At 38.0% G+C, this 27,048-nt stretch overlaps 1 protein-coding gene across 7 annotated transcripts in view; it reads right to left on the bottom strand.

Annotated features, from left to right (window-relative positions):
* The window catches only part of LRRC6 (leucine rich repeat containing 6), a 96,718-nt gene that overhangs the window by 10,522 nt on the left and 59,148 nt on the right, over window positions 1-27,048 (bottom strand). For all 7 annotated transcript variants that reach the window (XM_033202774.1, XM_033202777.1, XM_033202775.1 and 4 more), the window contains one exon: window positions 2,765-2,850. In XM_033202774.1, the coding sequence (XP_033058665.1) occupies window positions 2,765-2,850 (86 nt within the window). The remainder of the gene's footprint in view (window positions 1-2,764; window positions 2,851-27,048) is intronic.

A 27,048-nucleotide genomic window follows, 5' to 3' on the forward strand; every position in this document is an offset into this window, starting at 1 on the left:
ACAGACGTGGACACCTGGTCTATGACAGAGGTGGCCTTGGTAACTAATGTAGACAGAATAACCATTTTAATAAGAGACACGGGGGACAGACAATTTTCCCAGTCCACACTGGGAAAAATTAAATTGTCATACTTTAAACATATTAAATTGTCATACTTTAAACAAACTTAATTCCTGATGGATTAGACGTTTCCTCAAATTATACCTAAATGTGAAAGGCAAAAGTATAAAGCCTTACAACATAAAGGACTACCTTTATGACCTCAGGGCAGGATAGAATTTCTACAACAGAACAAACATAAAATATTTAACCATAAAAACTTTAATAATTTTGATTATTTTAAAATCAAAATCTTCTGTTCATCAAATGACAGCAGGAAGAGATTAAGAAGGCAAGCCTGGCCGGGTGCGGTGGCACACACCTGTAATCCCAGCACTTTGGGAGGCCAAGGCAGGCGGATCACAGGAAGTTAGGAGTTTGAAACCAGCCTGGCCAACATTACGAAACCTCATCTCTACTAAAAATACAAAAATTAACCAGGCATGATAGCAGGCACCAGTAGTCCCAGCTACTCGGGAAGCTGAGGCAGGAGAATCGCTTGAATCTGGGAGGCAGAGATTGCAGTGAGCCGAGATCCTGCCACTGCACTCCAGCCTCCTGCCACTGCACTTGATAAGAGCAAGACTCTGCTTCAAAAAAAAAATAAAAAAATAAAAAGATTTAAAAAAAATAAGAAAGAAAGAAGAAGAAGAAGGCAAGTCTGAGGTTGTATAATCCTGGTTCTACTACTTGCCGGCTTTGACATCTTGGGCAAATGCCATCTCTCAATCTCAGTAAATTATAAATAATAGTATTTATCTGCAGTGTTATTCTTGAAGATGAAAGACAGACAACACATAACATCACGTAGCAGAGTCAGCACTCAATAAATCCCTTCATTTGGAGGAATTTGTGCATCTTCTTTCATTTTACAGTGTTAAGGGACCACAAGAGGTCACTGAGTGTTACCCTCCAGTCCTGATGAATAAAACCCTACCCCAGTTTCTCTTGCCCCTCCATTCACTTTCTCCCCAGCAAGAGAAATAAACCACTCTGCCAAGAGAGGGTCAAGGGGCCTCTTGTGGCCCTCCCAGTAGACGGCTGCATCTATAGTCCTTTGCCTAAAACCAACAATCCTGCCTGATCTCAGTTCCCGTGAGCAGCTTGAATGGGCAGCTGCTTGGTTAATGCAGTCGCCCAGCCTGAGGCTGGGATAACGTGCACAATAGAGTTTGCCAGTGATGAAGGAGCACCACACAACTACCTTCCCACAGGCATTTTATATGTGATTGTGGTATGATCATTTCTCAGCCATCAAAATGAAAAAGATAAGGCTTTGCAAAAATATCACAGGAGGGACTGCTATGAAGAATCGTGCTAAGACATCTTGAATCCTCAAGTGTAATCACAGTAATGATAGTTTTCCTGGGGTCTGAAAACCAGCTCCGAACTGTTTGCAATGATTTGACTTTCCATTGCTGATTCCTCACAAATTAGATTCAGACTCTTTCCATGTGTTGATGCTGCTGGGGGTTAATTATGACTGTGAATATTCATAATAGACATAATACCCGTGAATCTTGTATGTGCAATGGAAATCACTAAGCTGGGAAATAGAGTGGATTTCCAAGGTTAAAAACAGCAACTTGTTTTTCAGTAGGAATTCAATTGCATACCTGTTGTTCAAACAAACCCCATGTTTAAAAATCTCTACAAAAGTTCAGCAGTTGTCTTTGAACATGCCAATCCCTGACTGCTTTATTATGCAACACATAAATATAGCTCTTGTTCAGGTATTTTTGTGGTGGTAATTCTAGCATATACATTTGTATCACAAAGATAGTTTGCCTTACTTCAAAATAGATTTTACCATCTGGATGATAAGAGTCTGAAAATCATAAGAAGCAGAAGGACAGTTGGAAGAACTGGGATCTCATTCTAGAGAAGAACTGAGAAAGGGGAGAGCTTTGTGCAAATTACTTTATGGGATGTCATTGCTTAAGGCAGATTGGCTTGGTTTTGAGGGTCTCCAGGAAGCAGAGCCTGGACCTTCACTTAGGAATCAAAGAGAGACAGAGAAAGGCTGTCTAACAGTAGAGGATACCAAGAAGGGAAAGAAAACTCTCTTGAGAGGACGAGGGTCCTGTTGGGAAAGGAATTTAAGCAAAGGCCAGAAAATGACCAACAGTCAGGAGATTGACAGGAGGGGCCCTAGTACCGTTGAGAGTTGAGGCGTCTGTGGAGTGACACACGGATCATAAAAGGGAGGCAGTGACAGCAACGGTACCAGCGAGGTTGTCCCAGCATGTCATGGCTACATGACCTTCAGTACATTCTAAGTTTCTCCCTCCCTCAGCTCCCCTAACTGGAAATTGGACATAAAAATTACGAGGATTAAATGTGTTAATATGGGTAAACCACACAGAATAGCACCTGACACGAAGCAAGCACTTGGTAAATGTTAGCCGTCATTGGTGTTGACATTACCAGTCATGTTATATTATGACGAGACTTTGGGACCTGTATATACACAGATTTGATTTGAGGGATCAGGAGCCCTACAAAGCAAGAGTCTATGGTTTGGGAAACAAGCATTAACATTCATGGTATGAATCATCTCAGAACTTTAAATAATTGTATAATTTTGGAAGCTGCATTCCTACCAACAAATGACAATGAAGAGAACAATATCATACAGCTAAGGACAGACTGGGAGGGTGGTACCTTGTATTTATGTGTTCACTGCTCCTGTCCGAGGTAGTTTTCACAGATGTGAACGCTCGTTGACCACCTGTGATTACTTCACCTACCTAAAATAAAAACGAAACACACAGGTGCATTACTCCTTGATGTACCTTTAAAAACATACATAGATGTATTTTAAAAGATATTAAACATTTTAATTTTTTTCTACATATTCCATGAAAGACTCAATCTTGAAGCCCTTACATGCAGCGTAGAGAAGGTTACATCACGAATTGTATCTATCATAATAGTCTTGCAAAGCCACAAGCTATCCACAACTGCCAAAGGCCAAGCAGGAGATATGGTGAATTAATGTATTTAACAAATATTATCTAAGAGACAATAACATGCCCGATACTTTTGTGGGGTGTTGGGGATACAGATGTGATGGAAACACTGCCTTTGAGGTGCTCCTAGTGAAATGTGGAAAGCACTCTGAGATGGGAGCTTGAATCCTCATTCTCCCAGCTCACTGGGCCCTGGTTTCTTCCTCTGTAAAATAAAGGAATTGATTTATGATCTGAAAGGCCCCTTTTTTGGTCTAAAAAATCCTATAGTTCTAACATTTTTAAACTACATAAGCTCAATGCTAAGCATGTTGAAGTCTCAATAAGTAAAATGATTCCATTCAACAAATACACTGCAAAATTATTCAGACCCAGTACCTCCTCTCAAGAAACTCCTAAGACATCAGAGAGGGGAAGGAAAAGAGAACCTGCTGCTACTTAGACTCCAACTACGTGCTAGGCACACACCTACCAATATCAACACCGTATTTTATTTAATTTCCCCACCCCTAAACATTCCTATGAGACAGGGATTGCTGGCAGGAGAAGAGAAGTTTAAAAACTCTCTTCCCATGTTGCCTGGGTCCATTGACCAATATGGCATCTGCCCTTTGTTTTTAAGGAGTAGAGTCACCTTGAGTGGGTGTCCACTCCCCTCTTCACCCTCACCAGGCCCTTCTCTATGGCAGGGGAACGACTCATTCACCTGCCGCACCTTTCTGATGGGCAGGGTCATTGATCTCAAGGGTGAGGGCTATCTGCCTTTCTCTGTTCTGCCTGAGACTTGGTGTGCTGCACAGCTGTGATCCAGGCTCATGAAAATGATTAGGGAAAGACTAGGCTTGGACTTCAAGGGTCTCTCATCATCTGCCTCCCATCTACTGGCTCAGGAATGTATCTCGATTTACAGTATATATTTGGAAAGGGCATTGGAAGCCCCAATTTAGCCTTAACACTAAGCCACATTCTCCTATCTAAGCTTTACTACACTGAAGTGTTGGTCACTTAATCATATTAATACATGGGTAATTTGTTTCTTATTTAATTAGAGATTCTTGGTTCTAGGCTCCAGTAAACCCTCAAAGCCTAGCCCATTGTTTATCATCTGTATCTTTCAATAAATAAATCATAAATGAACCAATGAAGAAATGATTCCCAGTCTGAGACTGCAGCATCAAACTTGGGGAGGTATGGGCTCTGATGGATGCCCACTCCTAGATGGCAGTCCTCCTGTGTCAACATCATACAGTGGTGCCAGACTAGTTTTTTTTACATGGTGCAGTTGTATAATTTTCAAGTATATTTTGTAAAAATGTAACACGTGTATGTATGTGTGATGTCATGCAGCTCCCTTTCACTGGAGACCATGAACATAAGAAGTGTATCTTCCTCTTCCCATGGGTCTCATGGAAGGGCGTATATGCGATGTGGAAAGATCTTCAGCTCCACCCTTTCAATACAAGCTTTGAACACTAGACTGAGGGAAAACAATCACAAGTGGTTTATGTGATGGTAAGACTTTTACTGAAGCTCCAGAAGAAAAAAATAATGAATGCTACTAAAGACATTAAATACCAAGGCTAGAAGGGTTTGTTCAGAAATGTTTCAAAAGCGATGCAGTCCACATTACAAAAACTCATAGAAGAATGCTACGGAAGAATTGGCAACTAAAGCTACCAAAACAATGTTTACTGAATAATTAAAGAAAGTGACTCACAGAAAGGTTTGCCCAACGGAGCAGGTTTTTATTATCAAACATGGTTTATTTTGGAGTAGGCTAAGTCTAAAATGTTGTATTTTCTAGGTTTTAAAATAGACTTAATGTAATTGTATTGCTTTCCATTAATTTTTTGCTGACCACTGTTATATTTGTGGATGTTACTGTGGCAGGGTATGAATGTCTATATGGTTTAAATATGAGAACAACTGGTTTTCTTCTTTTTCTTTAACTGAATGAGTGGGATGAATCTAAATATTTCCTGATAACCTGCCCTTCCCTTAAGGGAATGAAAACACTTTTCAGTTGCTGTTGATTCCAGTTATAGTTCACCAAATCAGATGTCAATTATAAATTTAAAAAATAGAATTGGGAAGCTATTTCTTAATGTTTTATGGAGATTAAAAATAGATTCTCTTTAGATTTAGAGAAGGAGAGAGAGAATGGGGGGAAGGGCCTCATCCTGGAAGTATCCCAGGGAAGCAGCAAGACCTCCAAGAGATGTGACTGTGTAATACATGCGGAGCAGTGCTGTCCAGCAAAATGTTCTGCCATTCTGTTTTTTAATATTTCCAACTATCTCAATATTTCTGGTGGAAATGCTCTGTGCCATCCAACACAATAGCTACCAGCTGCCTGTTGCTACTAAGCACTTGAAATGCGGTTAGTGCAATGTAGAAACTAAAGTTTTGCATTTATTAAATTTTAATTAATTTGAACTTATGTTTATTTAGCAAGAGATATAGGAACATAACCACAGTCAGCTTCAAACCCATGTGTGTTGGTCATGTGATGGGCTACTGGGATTCTTCTTCAGGTGTGAACGACCTTGTCCATACCAACTACCCGTAATTCATCTGTGGTCTAGACCACATGGTCTTTTCTGTTCTGGAACTCTCTGCTCCTTCCTTACCCATGCCTGGGACCTGCAACTCTCACGTGAGTGTGAGAACTTGTGGGTCTACAATCCAATCTCTCTGATCAATGTGAGATCTGGAGGATACTCCCCTGTGCCTGATTTGGCCAATTGAAAAGACTCAGGTCGGCCAGGGAGTTCACTGAGATGTTGACTGAGACCTTTGTTGGGCTTGCATCACAGCTCAACTTCTCCCTTTCCCCACTCTTGGCTTCTTCCTTCCCTTTCCGGGTGTTGACCCCCAGGGCACTTCTTAATACACATTTTGCACGCTCGTCTGCATTTCAGAATCTGCTTCCCAAGGAGCAGTGGCACCTCAGCACCTTTTAAATTTCTTAATATTTTAATTCCTTTAAATGAAGTCAATGTTAGTTAAAATTCATTAAAATATCAGCTTAAAAAAAGGAAAGCTCTTGAACCCAAAGTACAAGTTTTGTATAGCTTTACACTGCAATACATGCACCAATGAGAATGGGAGCATATGCATAATTAGAGTCTTAAAACACCCCATTTCTAACACTGTTATTTGTCACATAATAAGCACAAAGACTCTATGTTTATGGAAATGCAAATAGAATCACAAATTTGGAACTTTTATTCACAGGGAATTTGCTGTGCACCAGAATCTAAATGTGTTTCTTCTTTTAAAAGGTATTTTTGGTTCATTTAGTTTCAAAGATTGTTTTAAGTTTAAAAGTTAGAAGGAATTAAGGAGTCAGCTGTAAATAAAATATTAACATAAACATTCATAATAACACTGAAATTCATCTTAGTGCCAACATACATAATAACACTGAAATTCATCTTAACATCAACGTTCATATTAATAGTAGGTTACCTTTTCTGTTAAGATCAAATTTGCCCAAGCAGAGGACTATAGGTTCAGTGTTCCAAGGTTTTGGAATCCTAACATTTGGTTTCCCATTGTACCTGCAGTCCCGGGTTGCTCTGCCTCGAGGAAGCAATGCTCATTAACATCAAACATCGTCTTATTCATTTGTGCTAAATGTGTTTAGGAATGACTAATGGAAAAGTTGTAAGGGCCAAAATATGTTTAGTAAATTAGATAATGTGAGACTAACGGTTTCCTGAATCCACAGAGAGAAATGTAATCAACTACTTGAAAATTCAATTGTGGGATAGGCATAAAGGAACAAATTAACATTTTAATAATGTTACATTATTTTAACTCTCATAGAGCCATGCAATTGAAAGTTGGGAGTGAACATGGAGGTAGTAATAGAGTTCACTTTTCTACAGAATACAAAAGTCCATTCTGAGGCTTTTCTGATGCATGACTTTCCAACTTTTACTTAAATAGTACCTGGGTTGAAGTTTCGTTACACCCCAAGGCAGTACCTGCATTGAGACGATCTATATCAACTATAACAGTTACTCATACCAAGAAACATAGACTATGTGAGCTGTGTAAAAATACAGTAAACTGATGCAACGAAGCTACGTAGCTCTGAATCCTTATACTTTGGGTTGAACCATAAAAATTGCCAATATCTATGTTTGATCCAATAAAATTATTTCTTATGGTTTAACTTAATATTTAAGTGAATTTAAATAAAAATGAGCAAACAATAACTCCATTTCAGATGAAGACATGCTACTTGTAAATTAAGAGGGAATGAACAAAGGACATGAATGCAATCAGGAATACTTGTTCAGAAAGAAAACATGAATCAATCAACTTTAACTTTTTCCTGTGAGTTTAGCCTGGCTTCTTAAATAAAAGTATACATGAAAATTACAATAAGTTTCCCTTTCTCTTGGAGATTTCACTTTCTCCCACAGTTTCAACAACTATTACCTCCATTAAATCTGCTCCAAGAAATATTTACTGAGCATCTGTTATATGCCAAGCATAGGACCGAGAGGCAGATATGGAATGATGGATTAAAAATTATTCCTGATCATCTCATGAGGGAGAAAGATATATAAACAGTTAAAATACATTGAAAAAAGTACAATTGCTAGATATATGTATAGACTACTATGGAAGCCCAAGGGAGGGAGCCATGCTAGAAAGGATAGAGAGCAGAAATCAAATAAGGTATTTTAATCTGTTCTCACATTGCTATAAATACCTGAGACTGGGTAATTTATAAATAAAAGAGGTTTAATTGACTCACGACTCTGCAGACTATATAGGAAACATGGTGGCATCATCTTCCAGGACAGCCTCAGGAAACTTACGATCACGGCAGAAGGTGAAGGGGAAGCAGGCATATCTCATATGGCAGGAGTAGGAGCAAGAGAGAGGGGAATGAGGTGCCACACACTTTTAGACCACCAGATCTCAAGAGAACTCTACCACACAGCACTAGGGGGATGGTGCTAAACCATTATAAACCGACTCCATGATCCAACCGTCTCCCACCAGGCCCCACCTCCAGCACTGAGCATTACATCTCAACATGAGATTTGGGTGGGGACACAAATCTAAATCAATCCTGTTGTGATGCTGTCTAAATGTGCCTAATGGCCATTAGAAGGCTTACTGGGGGATGTGAGGTTTGATATGAATTTTAAAGGATAAACAGGAATTTTCCAGAAGACGTAGGTCATGTAGTAGATGAGGAATATTCCAGAAAGAGAAAACAAGCATGAGCAGAAACAGGAAAGTAAATGACCACACAAACCAGCACGAAATATGTGGCAGACTGTAGCTGGAGAGAAGGCTGAAGAACAAAGGAGAGATTTGGGGGAATTTATTTCATGGCACTTGGACTTTGCATAAGTGGTGATGAGAACTTTGCAATGCTTTCTTCCCAAGTCACACAGTTACTTACCTCAGCTCAAGAGTAGTATTTTACACACGTCCTTATTTTCCTTAGATAAGGTGTGTGATGTTAACAAAAATACTAACTCCAGTGGAGTGATAGCTTTTGAAAAGTGTCTTTTTCTCTTGCCTAGCTAGATAAAAATACTTTCCTTTCTCCTTAGACTATTTTAGTCAAATTTCTGTTCCTGCACCCAACTTCACTCTGAAAATACTCATGACACACAATCCTGTTGGGAAACTGTCTAAACGTGCATAATGGTCATCATAGAGATTCTACAAATTCACACATTCAAATCACTGGCTAATTGTGCTGTTCCGTTGCGCTCTAGTTTGCCTATAGACCACCATTTCTCTAGCAGACCACTGTCTCATAGGAGGTAGGTCTTGGACTCTGCATTCAAGATCACTTAGCATTTATATATCCTCTTAAAAGGGGTCATTTGCATGAAATACAACCCATTGTCCACAATTGCCCCAGAGTGGAAGATCATGGAAGTTAAGGGAATAGTTTCTTAAAATGAACTGAACATTAATAAATGATTTTTACACTCTTCAGTGCAGACCTTTGCAGTATTTTCATGTGGGTGTGACATGGTGTCTTAACGCATAGTACAGGCACTGAGCCTGTTTGTCCTCATATCCATTGCCTGCCCTGTCTTTGCTCTGCTCTATAAATCACAGGAAGACAGAACCCTGCTGGCTTCACTATCACTATCCACAGAACCTGCTGGCCTCCCATGTTAACTGACTTCCACCTGGGCCTGGCCAATGGGAGGCAATGGAGAGAAGCTGGAGGGCCAAGAACCCTACACGCTTTCACAACCCCTGTCTGCATCAACAACTCCTCCAGCAGTGGTAGAATCTACTCTGTGGCTCCAGGCCCTGCCCAAGATGGCTACTGCAGTTTTGGTTTCTTCCAGGTGACCTTTCCAGGTGACCTTGGTGTTTGCTTTCTGCCAACACCAACTTCTCCCTCTGTCGCAGGAATGGTGGTAACTTCCTGATGGTACACATTTTTTCCTTTCTTTGGCTTCTCAAATCTCCTGTTATCTGTGTAATATTCTTCCTGAATTACTCCTAAATAATAAATTCCCTTATAAATCCTGTATTGTATACATTTCAATACTCAGGTGTTTCCTGATTTCTCATTAGACCCTTTCTTATTTATGTTGTGTTTCTCACACCTTGGGGTGGTCATTAAAACAAGATTCCCACACCTTCTACTTAGAATCTGCAGATAGCAGCCTGGGAATCTAGTTTTTAACAAGCTCTCCCCAGGTGATTCTTAGATTAGATGAGTTTTGAAAACAGTCCTAGCTGATACCGCAGCTTCCAGGCTTTTCTGGATGCAATTTAATTTATACAACCCACGTTTACAAGATGCCTATTAGTGTCCCAGAAATTGTTCTAGGAGCTGGGATGCTGTGGATGAACCAGAAAAACATGGTCACTGCACTGATGAAATATTTTACATTACTGTTCAAAATTATATACTTTGATCTACAGATGAGAGATAATAATTGTATAATACTCTGTTTTATGTGTGCACTATCATTTAATTGACTGGTTTTGAATAGTTAGATTGTTTCCAGTTTCTTATATGATGGTGTCTACCCATGTACATAAATTGTATATTGTATGATATACCTAACTATTTTGTTAGGAGAGAATCCAAATTTAGAATTATTAAGTCATGATATATATTTTAAGGCTTGATATATGTCAGTAATTTTATTCCCCAAAAGATTAAATCATTTCCTATTTTCTCTAGCAGTTTATGAGAGTACTCTTTCAATGAACCCTCATTAGCATTGAACTAAAAAAAATTTTTTAAATAGGAATTTGGCAGGAGTGGTTGCTTCTAGAAAGAAGAACTAGATGGTTGAGAAAGAGAGATGAAAAGAAGGATTGCTTTGTACTGTAAGTTACTTAATGCTTTTGGATTCTGTCCTATAAATATATAGTATCTATTTAAAAATAAATAAGAAGTAGTAAAAAGTTTTTAAATGTTTGATAATAACATGAAAAAATATAATATTTTATTATAATATATAATGGAAATTTCTCATGTCTTTTGTATTTCTTTTGTAACTGTTGTTTCCCACTTTTCTAGTAGAGTTTTAATTGTTTTCTGAAATACTTTTATGAATTTATACATATTATCCTTCTTTAGTCTTTTGTGGTTTTTTTTCTGGCAATGGGACATATGAGCATTAAAAATAATATATCTTAACTTGTTTATTTTACCTCACTAAAATGTAAACTCCATGAGGACAGGAAATTCTATGTTGGGCACGTGGTAAGCCCTCAACAATTATTTGTTGAATAAACACATAGATGAAATGCAAGTGAACAAAAAGTATTTACTGAATGGTAGGTTTTGACATACAACTCTTACATTGTAAATAATGAAATAATTATTTAATTATTGTAGATTGTAAATAATTAAAACTATTGCTTTTCCTTGGTGATTTTTGAAATTATTTTATGTTTAGAAAATCCTTTAAAGAATGAAAGTAGATATTTATCTTTATTTATTTTCTTAATGCTTTTAAAACAATACTCAATTCTTTAAAATCCATATGAAATTTATTTTGGTGTCTGGTGTATTTGATGAACTAATGTTTTCCAAATAGCCAATATCCTCCAATTTTATTTTAAAATATACATTAATTCACTCAATTTCAATCAATGGGTATTTTTTTGAGTACTTACAACACACCACTGAACTAGACACAGTTCTTGTTTCAGGGAGCTTATGGTTTAGTAGAAGAGAAAACAAGTCAGCACACAGCTTTAGGGCAGTGAGATCAATAAGACAGAGAATAAACGCAGGGTGCTGTAGGAACATCATGGACAGACATATCCCAGCTTTGGGAGCTCAGGGAAATTTCCCAAGGGAGCATTATCTGAGCTAGAAAAGGAATATCCAGTTGAAAGGAGGAAAAGTGTCTCTCACAGAGAAGGAAAACTTGCACAAAAGTAAGAGAGAATAGCAAGTTCCTGGAACTGTAAGTTGTTCCATATTCCTAGTGCATGGGCTTTAGAAGGGGAGACAGTAGGAGCTGAGGTTGTGGATGTAAGCAGGGTTCACAGCATGCAGGAACTGTAGGCTGTTTTAGCAGTTATAACTTCATTCTAAAGATGAGAGGGACCCCACTAATAGGCTTCATAAAAGGAGAAACTGGCACCATAAAGTCTGTACTTTTGGAAGGTTGCTGGAAAGCAAAGTATATATTGAAATAAAATCTGAAAAGAGGAAGTCTATTTATAATACCATTGTAGTAATAGGGTAAGAAGAGATCATTGTTATCTCTGCCAAGACAAAGACAGCGGCATTAAAGAGAAAAAATGAATTTGAGGTATGAAGGAGGTAAAAATCTAGCAGACCTGAATGTAAAGAGTGATGATAGAGGGAGATGACAAAGATGATATCAAGTGGGTGGATGATGGTAATATTCATTAAGAAAAGGGATTTGGGAGGTGTAGTAAGGTGGGAAGGGAAATAGAGTTCAGATTTTAACTGAAAATCCTGCAGATACATATATAAAAGTCCATCATATTTAGGAAGTAACCGAAGCCAATTCAATGGATAAGATCAATCAGGAGAGGGTAAGAATGAGGAGAGTTGGATAAGAAACACAAAAGAGAGTGAACATTTAAGAAATGAGCAAAGGAAGATGTACTTACAAAAAAGGACTGCAAAAGAAAGGACAGAAAGGTAGAAGAAAGAATAGGAGTACACGATTATATAAAACTAAGAGCAAGATTAAAAGGAAGAAGAGAATCCAACAATATCTTATACAATGGAGAAATCAAGTAAAGTGTTACAAACTTTCTGTTGAGCTCAGTAAAAGAAGATATTTGTTCAGTACGATAGAAGTTTCTGACAGGCCGGGCCCGGTGGCTCAAGCCTGTAATCCCAGCACTTTGGGAGGCCGAGACGGACGGATCACGAGGTCAGGAGATCGAGACCATCCTGGCTAACATGGTGAAACCCCGTCTCTACTAAAAAATACAAAAAAAACTAGCCGGGCGAGGTGGCGGGCGCCTGTAGTCCCAGCTACTTGGGAGGCTGAGGCAGGAGAATGGCGTAAACCCGGGTGGCGGAGCTTGCAGTGAGATCTGGCCACTGCACTCCAGTCCGGGCGGCAGAGCGAGACTCCGCCTCAAACAAACAAACAAACAAACAAGAAGTTTCTGACAGATAAAAATAATAAACTTCAAAGAATATATATACATACATATATGTGCATATATATATACATGTACATATATATATATATACATGTACATATATATATATATATATGTAATGCCCAATGACTTTTACCTTGAAAATGACAAGTTGCTGGTGAGAAACAAATTTTAGAATACCCATAGAGAGACACCTCATGATCATACATTGGCAAACTTAATAATATTAAGATGTCAGATCTTCCCAGATTGACCTACAGATTCAATAAAATCCTAATTAGCATCCCAACAATGTTTTTGTATGAAAATTGATAAACTGATATCTAAATTTATATACCGATACAAATAATAAACAAAATGATCATCAAAAAGAAACAAACAAACCGTAAGAATTGCAGCCTTAAAGGTGTATTATAAAGCTAAAATTATTAGTATAGGGTAGTATTGGCATAAGGATAAAGAGATCAATGGGAAAAAAATACAGGCCTAAAAATAGACCCTTCTTTATGAGGCCATTGATTTTTGACAAAGGTGCTGAAGCAACTCAATGGGGAAAGTAAAATCTTTTGGGCTAGATCTTTAAATCCATAAGAGAAAAAAAAAATGGCCCTTATCCACTACTACATACCATACATAAAAATCCATCTGAAATGAATCCCAGACTTAAAAGTAAAAGCTAAAATGGTAAAGCTTCTAAAAGAAAATGTGAGAGAATATCTTTAAAGCTAAAGATGTCATAAATAGGAAAAAGGAAGTAATCACCAAAATAGAAATAAAATAACATATGAGAATTCACCAAAGCCAAAACTTCTGCTTATTTTACAAATAATAAGCAGAATAAAATAATAAGCAAATGACTGGCTAACAGAAAATATTCAAAAATCAGATAAGGCATGATAAGGAATGAATAAGAAGCTTTGGAGGTTTCATTCTTCAACTAATACTTATTTGTTGTAATATTTATTTACTGGAAGGCAAGTACTACTCCACTCATTGGCTGAATCGAGGTCTCTTCTCTCATAATCCCCACATTTAGACAGGTAACGACAAATCACACAAAATTTAACAAATAAGGCCATTTCATACAGTATTAAATACTGTGATCAAATAAACCAAGTAATATGGCTGAGAAAGATGACTGAGAGATTGTGACTGGCTATGTTAGCTCTGGTATTAAAAAAAAAGAGTCCCTCTAAAAATATATATTTGAGCCCAAACCTACATAATACAAAGGAAACAGATTTGTATTTTTTTATACAAATCTGTTTGGCTCAATTTCGTTTGTATAAAAACCATTTTATACGAAAAGGTTTGGCTCTGTGTCCCCACCCAAATATCACCTGGAATTGTAATCCTCATGTGTCAAGGAGGGACCTGTAATCCCCCTGTGTGGAGGGAGGGAGGTGATTAGATCACGGGGGCGGTTTCCCCCAGGCTGTTCTCTTCGTAGTGAGGGAGTTCTTACCAGACCTGATGGTTTTATTATAAGGGGCTCATCCCCCTTCACTTCCTTCACACGCTCTCAACTGCTGCCATGTAAGATGCGCCTGCTTCCCCTTCCACCATGACTGTGAGTTTCCTGAGGCCTCCCAAGCCATGCAGAACTGTGAGTCAATTAAGTATCTTTTCCTTATAAATTATCCAGTCTCAGGCAGTTCTTTAGAGCAGTGTGAGAACGGACTAACATAGGAAATTGGTACCAAGAATGCGGGTGGTTTCCCCCATGACGTTCTTGCGATAATGAGTGAATTCTCATGAAATCTGATGATTTTATTTATTTATTTATTTATTTATTTTTTGAGACGGATTCTTGCTCTGTCGCCCGGGCTGGAGTGCAGTGGCCGGATCTCAGCTCACTGCAAGCTCTGCCTCCCAGGTTCACGCCATGCTCCTGACTCAGCCTCCCGAGTAGCTGGGACTACAGGCGCCCGCCACCTCGCCCGGCTCGTTTTTTGTGTTTTTTTAGTAGAGACGAGGTTTCACTGTGTTAGCCAGGATGGTCTCGATCTCCTGACCTCGTGATCCGCCCGTCTTGGCCTCCCAAAGTGCTGGGATTACAGGCTTGAGCCACCGTGCCCGGCCGAGATCTGATGATTTATAAATGGTAGTATTTCTGGATGTCTCACACACTCTCTCTCTGGCTCTCTCCCATACTCTCTCTCCTGCTGCCATGGTCCAAGTTTGCTTCCCCTTCACTTTCCACTGTGATCTGGAGGTCTCCCCAGGTACATAGAACTGTGAGTCAATTAAACCTCTCTCCTTTATAAATTACCCAGTCTTGGATATTTATTTATAGCAGTGTGAAAACAGACTAATACAGATATAAACAGAGAGAGGGGCAGAAATGCTTTTAACAAAAAAAGCACAGAAAACGCAAAAGTCCTGCCGGTGGGAATAAGGTTCCAGAACCTTATTGGAACCTTCTGTATTCCAGAACCTTATTAGAACCTTCTGTGTTTCAGAACCTTATTAGAATCGTCTGTGTTCCAGAGAGAGAGAGAGAGAGAGAGAGAGAGAGAGAGAGAGAGAGAGAGAGAAAGTTGTGTCCAGAATATGAGAGCAGAAAAGTGGAAGAAGGCACCAGAAACATAGGCAGAAACTACCTTGTAACAACCTTCTGGGCCACAACAAGAAGTCTGAATATATTTCAAGTGCCATGGAAAGTCATTGGTAGGTTTCAACAAGGGAATAAAGCTATTATTTGCAAGATGTACATTTTTATTTTGCAAAATTTACTTCTTAAAAAATAAACAAATAGCAATCACTTTGAAATAATTACACCTGAGCACAGACAAAAGACTGAAAAGAAACAAAATGTTTATCTGGATAGTAGGACCATGAGTTATTTTTTTCTTTACATTTTGTTGTATTTCAACAGTAATAATTTCATAATAGGAAAGAAAAAAATATTTTAAAACTCAACTATAAACAAAACAATAAATAAAAGGGCATTCTGGCTTCCCTATGGAGAAAGTATCAAAGAGTGGAAAGAACAGAGCAGGGCAAACTGTGAGAAGGCTGTCCAAGGTAGTCCAGTTGGGGGAGGACACCGGCTTGATGGGAGGTGATCGTGGGAGTGGTGCTAAGTAACTGAATTTGGGATATATTTCAGTGGTGGTGCCCGCAAGATGTAGTTAAGGATGCCTCCTAATCATTGACTTGAACAACTAGGTATCAGTTGATGGCGCCATTTTCTGAGACAAGGAGGACTATGGGAGGAGCCGGTCTACACAAGGAAGTCATGGGTCCATTTGACCATTTTGAATTATTGAGGCTGGATATCAGCAAGATGGCAGGATAGGAAGTCCATCCTGACCATGCATTTATGTGGCCCGTCAATTGGCAGGTGCATACAAAATGTCATTGATTCTTAGGCCCATAATTGGCTAATATTTATATTATGAGGAAAATTTGTAAAGATGCAGTTACTGATACGTATATGTAAAATCAATACTGACAGTTACACAAGGCAGTTATATGGCCTTGAGTAACCAGAGAGCAAATCTAACTATCAACTGATTCCTTCAAAATTATTTTCTACTTGGAAGGTCACTCTTCTGGCAGTTCCCCATAGAAGATCATTCACACACTGCAGTCTAAAACTGAAAATATTTCATTAAGTTAGGACAAACATTAAGACTGAGAATAACGTATAAAATGAAAAGAAAATTTTCTTTTACAATCTTGCTAGAGACAGTCTCTAAAGATGCTGGAGAGGGTTTTGCGCCTTAGGAACAAAATGACACCCTAAAGTCAACCCCTCTGTCTGACTGCAGGCTAAGTACCCAGGACCTGAGGCTTCTCCCACTCACAGTAGTGTTGTTCACAGTAGGTGATCAAGTGAGCAAATAATCAGGCTGACTTGCCTAGGCTACTTTAGCCTCACTGCCTAGGAGAAAGCTTCAATATCAGGAACACCAGAATGAAACAAAGAGCAACACTCCCTCTCCTGTTGCCCCCTGTGAGGATCCAGAGTGTTGGGGGCATCAGCCTGGTTCCCAGTCTCGAAGGGACTATGGTGAGATCTGTCCGACGAGGGACAGCTGTGCAGGGAATTGCCACAGTCTATGCCCTTGAATTGTTGTCTGATATTAACTTATGTTTTCCTCCCTATTGCTGGCAATAAGAAGAATGACCTGTCACCCACCCCCACTGGCCAATGGGAAAAAGGGACAAAGCCCATTTTAAGTGGCAGCTTTGCAGTTCTGTAGAAGCTATAAAACCAAGTCACAGAAAGACAGTGTTTGGAGCCTTTGCAGTCAGGGACAGAGACATCACTTGACCAGTGGAGAGTTAGCCTTGGGTCACCTCTTATTTTATTTTTAAAATAACCGTATACAGATTAATGGAGATAAAGAATACAAGAAAGATGCAGTTGATGGGTCTCTTTCAAGATGTGGCTGTTCCCCAGAGCCCACTGAGCACTGGCATTCTTGAGAGCACCACCTGCCCTGGGTGTAGCCCTGAGGAGCCCTTCTCCCTCATACCTAGGAGCCTCACCTCGCAACAGGAGGCCTGTGAGTTTCCAGTGCCCAGAAAGCTGATTCCATTCCTGGATCAAGGTCAGCTGTGCAGGGAGCTCCTGGTGAGATCTGACTTAACTTTTGAGCAGCTAGGGCCTGACCTTCATCTGGTATCTACTATATGTTTATTCTGACAAGAATGTATGAAGTTAACAGCAATAAATTTCATTATTTAAGTGACATTTGTTTATTTCACTTCCAGGAAACACAGAAAAAAGACAACCCCTTGGTCCAGGAGGAGGCTAGGCAAGGTTTTAGAGAGGATGTCCATGATTTTGAAAAGAGGCTTCTCTGTAACCTTGAAGAAAACAAGTATCTGCAAATAATGCGTATTTCCTTGTCTCCCAGTTGACAACAAGCTGGGTAACTATGCAGGTGTCTTCCAATTAAAGTGGTATGAAGAATCATGGAAGAGAGGTTACATTTCATTGTATTTACATTTGATCCTCAACAGTTTTCTTAGTGGGGTTAGGGGGGAATTTCACTGGAGAATACAGACTGCAAAGATACTGATACTCATGAAATACCCTAAACCACTTCCTTATTTTAGAGTAGAAATACTGGGAACAAAATTTTAAAGGTGAAGCACTTTACTAGTTTAAGCTGCTAATGATCCAAAAGTAATCTGGCTGTAGATGAAAATTATGAGGCATTGTTTGTGTTCATTTGGAAACATATCCTATGATTTAAGGCAACATCAGAATTTCATTTCCTCTTCTGCAAAATGAGGATAATCACCCCTACTCCATAAGATGTTCAAAGTATTCAACACTGTGTGTGGCACATGGTAAATGGTCAATAGATAGTGGCTATGTCTTTGTGTTTATTATTAACTGGTATAAGGATAAAAGAGAGAGCCTAAATGGTGTATCTAAATATCACATTTATTAGAGGATTCTGAAAGAAGAGAACTAATGACCCCAATCTAGTGTTTTCTATGACATGACGCATCTATTTATGAACTTGGGAAATTTATATAACCTCAGCCAGCCTCATTAAGTAATCTGAATAATAAAAATCCCTAGGTTATAGGGTTATTGCAGAAAGTGAGTTGTTTAAACTGTTTATCACAGAGCATATACAATTTTTGCTAAACAGTCATAATTGTAGATATATCTCCAAAGGTGGTAAAGTTTTTCAGGGTGTATGTAGTTTATCTTTGCATACTGGATACTTAATTTGAAATATATATATATATACACACACACACAGCACATATACATACATATGCATGTATGTTTATAATATATATAATTTGAGCCTGCCTCTTCTAGAAAGGATTTTCACTGGGTTTTGCCAGGCATGTGTGGGTGTTACTTATCTGAGACAACCTTCACTCAAGCTCAAGTCCAAGTTAGATAGTGTGAGGACAGGCTGTGAGGACTTCTGATGATTGGTTTACATCTTACTCACCTTACTCAGAGGTTACAATCCTTCAGAATCACATCCCAAAGTGAGAGTGATTTATTAGAGTCCCCTTTTAGGCAGGCTCTGGACTTCAGCTGTTTTCTTCCCACCCATGTGGTCACTGAAGGATTCTTTTTGTTCAGAGGACAGTGGCTATTCACTATCTTGGTAGGTATTGGTACTATTAAGATGTTTTTAAAATATGTAGTCCATCTTCCTAAGTTCTCAGTGTGATTGTTGTTCCTTATGACTTAGTTGGCCATTAGCAGATGACAGAGCTGTAGAGGTGTTATGAGAGAAGATGGTAGTATGTAGGAAGGAGTACAAATAGAGAAGAACAGAGGCCTCAGAACTGAACTATTGCACACACCAACTTGCAGAAGCCTAGGTACAAGAAACAACCAGCAATGAAGCACCTGATGGCAAAGGACTCCAGTGGACAGAAGTATCTGGTGGTAGAGTGAAAGCCGTGTATTGAAATCCAAGTGAGCAAGGGTTTAAAAAGGGAGAACTGCATAAGGGGTAAAAAGCTTAAAAGGTTAAATACCAGGAGGACCCAAGGATGATCACTAGGTTTAGTAATCTGGAGGTTATTGGAGACATCAAAGAGAGATGTTTTAGTGGAGAGGGTGGGGAGGAGATAATGCCTAATTGGAGTTGATTTGAGAGATAATGAGAAAAGATTTGAAACAGCAAATAGAGGCGTCTTTTAAAAAAGTTTTGCAATAAAGTGGACCAGGGCAATACACAGAGGGGGATGTTTTTATTTTGTTCTGTCTTTGTTAAAAGGCGAGACCTTTCAGAATGTTTTCTAATGTAAGATTCAGAGAGGTGACATTCAAAGAAAAAGTATAGAGAGCAGAGAACTGCCAAAGGCGGGGGCAGGGTGGGGAGTCTTTTAAAAGCAAGTGGAAATAGGATCCAACACATCCAGAGGGATTCATACACCACAGAGAGTTCATTCATAGAATTAGGCAGGAAGGAAGGCCAGGTTGCACAGGGGATATAAATGCAGGTAGGTTGGTAGCCATCATGGTTGAAGTTTGTGGAAATTATCTTTTGAGGCTTCCACTTTTTTCAGTTAGAAATTTCAGGGATGAACTTCAGTTGCAAGTCTTATAAATGAGCTGAGAATGAGAAATAAAAGAGCAGAAGTATGGATGAAACAAGAAAACCTAGCAAGATGCCCAGGCAACCCTATAGACCCACTTGACAATGAGAGAATAAAAGTGCCTTTGTGTTGAGTATATCACAAGTATATTTGAGCAGAGAAAAAGTGCTGTGGAACATGTGCAACTAAGAAGGAGGAGGTTGGTTTGAGATTGTGTTTCTTTAGAAGTATGGTCTGCATTATTGACCTTAATATGTGACCTTCACTTCTTGTGCTCAGGACAAACAGAATTAAGCAAGATATTCATCAACTGAAGTGGTAAATACATTTTGCTGTTCAGTTCACATGGCAACTTCCTTAATCTCAGTTAATTATTCTGAAGAAACACCCAAAGGAAATCATGAAGCATATTCTTGGAGTGTTCCTGTAACTTGTCATTTAAGAATTGAGATGGCAGTTTAATTTAATGACTTGATGCGAGTGAACAAGCCTCTCAGTGCATGCAAAATTCCAGATAAATCTTAAGTTGGACTGTGGTAAAATCATATGCTAGATATCCTCAGGACGATGATGAAAAGATTATGTACATAGAACTTAGTTTGATCACGCATTTTAAAGAACTTGGATGAAGGCCAGACATAAACTCTTAGAAAATGTGATGGGGAATAACCCCAACCAAAATAGAAACTAAAATCATACATATAATATCTATAAATAAACTTAGGACATGGGTAGCAACTATAAAGAGAAAACTACCAATAAAGAAAATCTTCTAATGGACATATAATAAGAGTAACAATGGAGAAACACATTATTGAATATCCACTTTTGATAATGTAAATACATCAATTCATTCCTATTACAATCTATAAATTCAATGCAATCTTAATAATTATAAAATGTTAGCTAGTAGTAATTGATATTATTTAATAATATGCATTACTAGCAATGAATAATATTAACAGTAAACATTAATGTAGTGTGTATTATGTCCCAAGCACTGTCCTAGGTACTTTATTTACATTCATTTGTATAATCCTCAAAACAACCTTTTGAGGCCTCAATTACTACTGACATCATTTTATGAATGAGGAATCTGAGGCACAGAGAGATGAATAATTTGCTAGGGTCACACAGTTGCTGAGTGAAATATCAGAATTTAATTCAGGTTCTCTGGCTCCAGAGCCCATTCCCTTAATCATTTCTTCCCACTGCCTCTAAATCCATGGCAATAAAAATTCCAACAGCCTTTTCAGAGGCGGAATTTGAGAAACTCATTTTAAAGTTAATCCGGAATAATACGTATGGAAAAACAATGAGGAAATAGTTGAGAGGGAGAGTAGTTTAGGGGAGATGCAAGTTCTAAATATTAAAATGTATTTTAAAGATACATTTAAGGTAATCACTCATTCAACAAAAATTTACGGAAGACCTACCTACTCTTTGCCAGGCTCTGTTCTAGGTGCCATTGACAAGGACAGATAACACTTCCTGTTCTCATAAAGCTTAAATTGTTGTTGGGGAAAACAGAAAAAGAAATAAACAATTAAATATTTAGACTGTACAGCAGGAACGGGAGATTTAGAATACAGCAGGAATAGGGATCCAGAATGCCGAGACTGGGAGGAGATGTCTTATAAATATGGGCATCAGGAAGGGCCTCAGCGATACTGTGACACTTGAGCAGCAGCCTCAAAGAGATCAGAAAGCGAATTACGAGGACATCTGGGGGAAGGACATTCCGGCGGAAAGAACAGCAAGGGCACAAGTCCTGAAGTAGAAAGATCCTTGTCATGTTTGTGAAATAGCAAGGAAGCCAGTGTGGCTGCAGTGACTAGGAAGAAAGTGGTAGAAGATGACGTCAGGGAGATAAGGGTGGGGGGGGACAGGTTATCGGGGACTCTGCCTTTAACTCTGAATAAAATGGGAAGAGTGACTTGGTCTGATTTATATATACAGTCATGTGTCACATAATGGCATTTCCAATGACAATGGACCACATATACAATGGTGGTCCCATAAAAGCATAATGGATCTGAAAAATTCCTACTGCCTACTGACACTGTAACTATCTTAATGTAGTAGAACAATGAATTACTCACCTGTTTGTGGTGATCCTGGCATAAACAAACCTACTGTACTGCCAGTCACATAAAAGTATAGCATATACAATTATGTACAGTACATAATACTTGATAGTGATGATAAAAGACTATGTTACTGGTTTATATGTTTGATAATGTAAATACATCAATTCATTCCTATTACAATCTATAAATTCAATGCAATCTTAATAATTGTATACTTCTTATCATTATATTAGAGTGTGCTCCCTCTACTTACATTTAAAAAAATAATGTTGTCCTGAAGACCTTCCCGTGGGATAAGATGTGGAGGCAGAAGACAGAGAGACTGATGATCCTGACCCTGTGTAGGCCTAGGCTAATGTGTGTGTTTGAGTCTTTAACAAAAAATTTTAAAAAGTAAACAAATAAAATATTAAACAATTTTTATTTTTTGAGTCTTGCTCTGTTATCAAGGCTGGAGTGCGGTGGTGCACTCAGTGCAGCCTCGATGTAGCCTCTGGACTTCCTAGGCTCAATGTAGCCTCTACCTCCCAGGTTCAAGCCATCCTTCTGCCTTAGCCTCCTGAGTAGCTGGGACTACAGGCATGAGTCACAGGTCCTGGCTGATTTTTATTTTCATTTTTGTACAAATTGGGCTTCACTATGTTGCCCAGGCTGGTCTCAAGCTCCTGGGCTCCTGCCCCAACCTTCCAAAGTGCTGGGATTACAGGCATGAACCATTGCATCTGGCCAAAAATGTTTAGAAATAGAAAAAAGCATACAGAATATGAGTATAACGAAAGGAAATATTTTTGTACAGCTGTATAATGTATTTGTGTTTTAAGCTAAATGTTATCATAAGAGTCAAAACTTAGGGAAAAAATTACAAAGCTTATGAAGTAAAAATGTTACAGTTAGCTAATTTATTATTGAAGAAAGAAATATTTTAAAAAGTAAATTTAGTGTATCCTAAGGGTACACTGTTTATGAAGCCACAGTAGTGTATGGTCATCCTGGACCTTCCCATTCACTCACCACTCACTTGCTGACTCACCCAGAGCAACTTCCAGTCCTGCAAGCTCCGTTCCTGGTAAGTGCTCTATGCAGATGTACCATTTTTTAGGATTCCCCCATTGCTGGATGCTATCTTTATGAGATGGCCAGAGTACACTTCTTCTACTACTTCACTTGCCACTTCTAGCCTAGACAGTCACCCTTGTTAAAACGGTAGAGGAAGTACAGTTACAACTGACTTTCTGGGAAATGTGATACCCACAAGGTAAGATATAAAGATGGCAAATGGAGACAAAAGTCCTGGCCATATACTAGGGACTACGATATTTGCATATTACAGCAATATGCAGTATGCCATCGAACCAGTGGTGAGTGTTGGGAAGCATCTAGGATTGCAGAGTTGCACAAAGTGAAACCTCCTGGAGCAAGGGGCTGAGCTAGGAACATCCACTGACATGGCAGCAACACAAAACATAGCCATGACCCACGTGACAGGGGAAAGACAGACTCATGAAATTTGCCTATTGGTCACTACCCAGAGTGTATAGATCCAGCCTCATTTAGGAGCAAAAAAAGAGAAAAATATTAATTTGACATCATGAAAAAATGCTGAATGAAGTATCTAATATGAAATATCATAGAGACTTGTGGATTCAATGACAAATGTGTCCCTAGAAAATGTATACAAAGATTATCATTGAATTCACATGATAGAATCATCCCATGTATAGGCAAAACAAGGTCAGCCTTTCACAGTATTCTTTACAAATGCTGACACAAAGAGGGAACTACTCAACATCAAATCTAGTATTTTAAAAATTGATTTAAAGTATCCAAATATTAAAAAGTATTAAAGACTATTCTAGAACTATTAAACATCACTTAATATGTTGACAATACTATACTGTGAATGAATTGAAATTCTATTTAAGTGTCTATGTGATCTTTTTTTTTTTTTAGGTGAACAAGTGTATTTTTTTTATTATTTAAACCACTTTGAGTAAGGGGTTTCTGTTACTTGAAGCCAAAGTCATTCTAATTATACAGTGTTGTTTTTTTCAAGTTGGTAAATTTTATGTTACATGTTTTATTTTATTTTTTTATTTCCATAGGTTTTTGGGGAACAGATGGTATTTGGTTACATGAGTAACTTCTTGAGTGGTGATTTGTGAGATGATGGTGCACCCAGCACCCGAGCAATATATACTGAACCTAATTTGTAATATTTGATCCCTCATCCTCTTCCCACCCTTTCCCCCTAGTCCCCAAAGGCCACTGTATCCTTCTTATGCTTTTGCATCCTCATAGCTCCCACTTAATGAATGAGAACATATGATGTTTACTTTTCCATTCCTGAGTTACTTCACTTAGAAGAATAGTCTCCAGTCCCATCCAGGCTGCTACAAATGCCATTAATTCAATTCATTACTTTTTATGGCTGAGTAGTATTCCATTATATATATATATATATATATGTGTGTGTGTGTGTGTGTTTACAGTTTATATACTAATTGACTGATGGGCATTTAGGCTGGTTCCACATTTTTGCAATAGATAATTGTGTTGCTATAAATGTGTGTGCAGGTATATTTTTGTATAATAAATTCTTTTCCTCTGGGTAGATACCCAGTAGTGGGATTGTGGGATCAAATGGCAGTTCTACTTTTAACTCTTTAAGGCATCTCCACACTGTTTTCTACAGTGGTTATACTAGTTACATTCCCACCAGCAGTGTAGAAGTGTTCTTGCTCTTTTTCATGGCATCCATACCAATGTCTATTTTAAAAATATTTTTGATAATGGCCATTCTTGTGGGAATAAGGTGGTATCACATTGTGGTTTTGATTTGCATTTCCCTGATCATTAGTGATGCTGAGAATTTTTCATGTTTGTTGGCAATCTGTTATCTTCTTTTGAGAAGTGTCTATTCATGTCCTTAGCCCACTTTTTCATGGGATTGTTTGCTTTTTACTTGCTAATTTCTTTAAGTTCTTTGTAGACTGGATATTAGTCCCCTGTTGGATGCATAGATTGTGAAGTTTTTTTTTTTAAAGAATAGATGTTACTGTGTATATTTATGGCATACAACATGATCTTATGGGATATACATAGATAGTAATAAAAAGGCTACTATATTGAAGTAAATTAAAATATCTATCATCTCTCAGAGCTACTCATCATTTTTTCTTTTTGTGGCAAGAGTGAGCAGCTAAACTTACTCATTTAGCATGAATCCCAAATACAGTATAATATTATTACCCATAATTATCATCTTGTACATTCCATCTCTAGACTTGTTCACCCTCCATACCTGCTAATTTGTACCCTCTGACCTTCTCATTTACTTCCTCCATCCACCATCCCCCTCATCACTGGTAACCACTGTTTGTTCTCTATCTCTGTACATTTGAATTTGTTTTTAATATTCCATATATAAATGACATTATGCAATATTTCTCTTTCTGTGTCTAGCTTAATTCACTTGGCATAATATCCAGGTTCAGTCATGTTGTGGCAAATGGCAAAATCTCACTCTCTTTAGGGCTGAATGATATTTTAGCATATTAAACAGTGACATACACACACACACATCACAGTTTCTTCATCAATTTGTCGATGATGGACAAAGGTTGATTCTTATAGTATGTTTCGTGACTCCAGGAATTTCCCTCAGTAATTATAATGTGGGTCAGACTCACACAATTCCACAGTAAGTTCATAAGTCTAGACTAATACAGAATAGCTCCATGGATTAAACTTTGGTACTTAAAATGTTTCAATCAATAATAATTAGAAAGATGTTAATTTTCAGAAATATACATTTTTAATATTAAGTATACATGAAATTAGAATTTTTTTAACTTTTGGTGGTTTACAAGATCTGTTGTTTGAGCTTCAAAGTCCTTGCAAATAACTACTTATGGATGAAAAAGATGATTAATTTTCAGCAAGAAATTATTCCCCAAAGTTTGTTTTTACTATCTACCTTTTAAAAGGAATAATGATAGAAGACAACGAACTTCTACATCAATATTACTTTAACGTAGTAGTTGAAAATCTTAAAAAATATATCCCTCAAGGGATAATATTATTCCTAATTTATTAATGAGGAAAATAGAACTATTCCTAGTCCATATATATAAAAATTATTTCATCTCCAATCAAGTACTTCTAAAATGCTTTTTCCTCAATAAGCCATTTATTATTTTCGTGTGCTTTTGATGTGAAAAACATAAAAAACAAAAAGGAAAAGGGGAAAAGAATGCTGCAGTTGTTTAAGACTCATAAACAGTGACAGTAGAGCTTTTCTCAGCAATTGCCTGGCACCCTGCAAAAGACACACAGATCATCTGTCTTGATTTCCCTTTAGGAATTAGCAGTCTCTATTTAATGTCTGGTTTTCCAGTTAGAAGTTTCACACAGACACAAAAACAACAGGCTGCTAATCACAGTGTTATACAAATGTCTATATCAAAGTACTGAGGTAATTAACTTATCTGTTAGATTTCCCTATAGAATATTCTGGTTACTATAGAAGCATTTCTTTAATTTGTTTTAGTCATCAAGGACAATACAATTCTCGCAGTTGTGTTTGTTATTTTATTACTTGACAACAAATTGTATTTGCTATTTTATTGCCTCTGAGTAAAAATACATAATTGATTACCTATAATGAATCCGTTGGAAATCGGCTACAGGAAAATGCAGGATTATTAAATTATTACAGAAATCTTTTTGGTTAATCAAGTTTGTACTCTTCATAGCTGACATTCCCTCATTCTCCTCTTTTTCCTCATCAGCAGAACCCAATTTTGACTGTTTTACTACTCTTCTCCTTTGAAATCTAAATGTCTTGGGCAAAGTCGACCCTACCCGTAACTTATGGGATGAGGTATGATTAATAGAAACCAATCAAAATACTCCTTGGTGTCTGTGGGGAACTGGTTCCAGGACATCCCTTGGACACCAAATCTTCAGATGCTCAAGTCTCCAGTAAAAAATGGCATAGTATTTGTATATAACCCACACACATCTGTACATTTTAAAACACCTCTAGATAGGAAGAATCAATATCGTGAAAATGGCCATACTGCCCAAGGTTATTTATAGATTCAATGCCATCCCCATCAAGCTACCAATGACTTTCTTCACAGAATTGGAAAAAACTGCTTTAAAGTTCATATGGAACCAAAAAAGAGCCCGCATTGCCAAGACAATCCTAGGTCAAAAG

Source organism: Trachypithecus francoisi, unplaced genomic scaffold (genome assembly GCF_009764315.1).
Source record: "Trachypithecus francoisi isolate TF-2019V2 unplaced genomic scaffold, Tfra_2.0 Lachesis_group7, whole genome shotgun sequence".
In the NCBI taxonomy this organism is placed as follows: Eukaryota; Metazoa; Chordata; class Mammalia; order Primates; family Cercopithecidae; genus Trachypithecus; species Trachypithecus francoisi.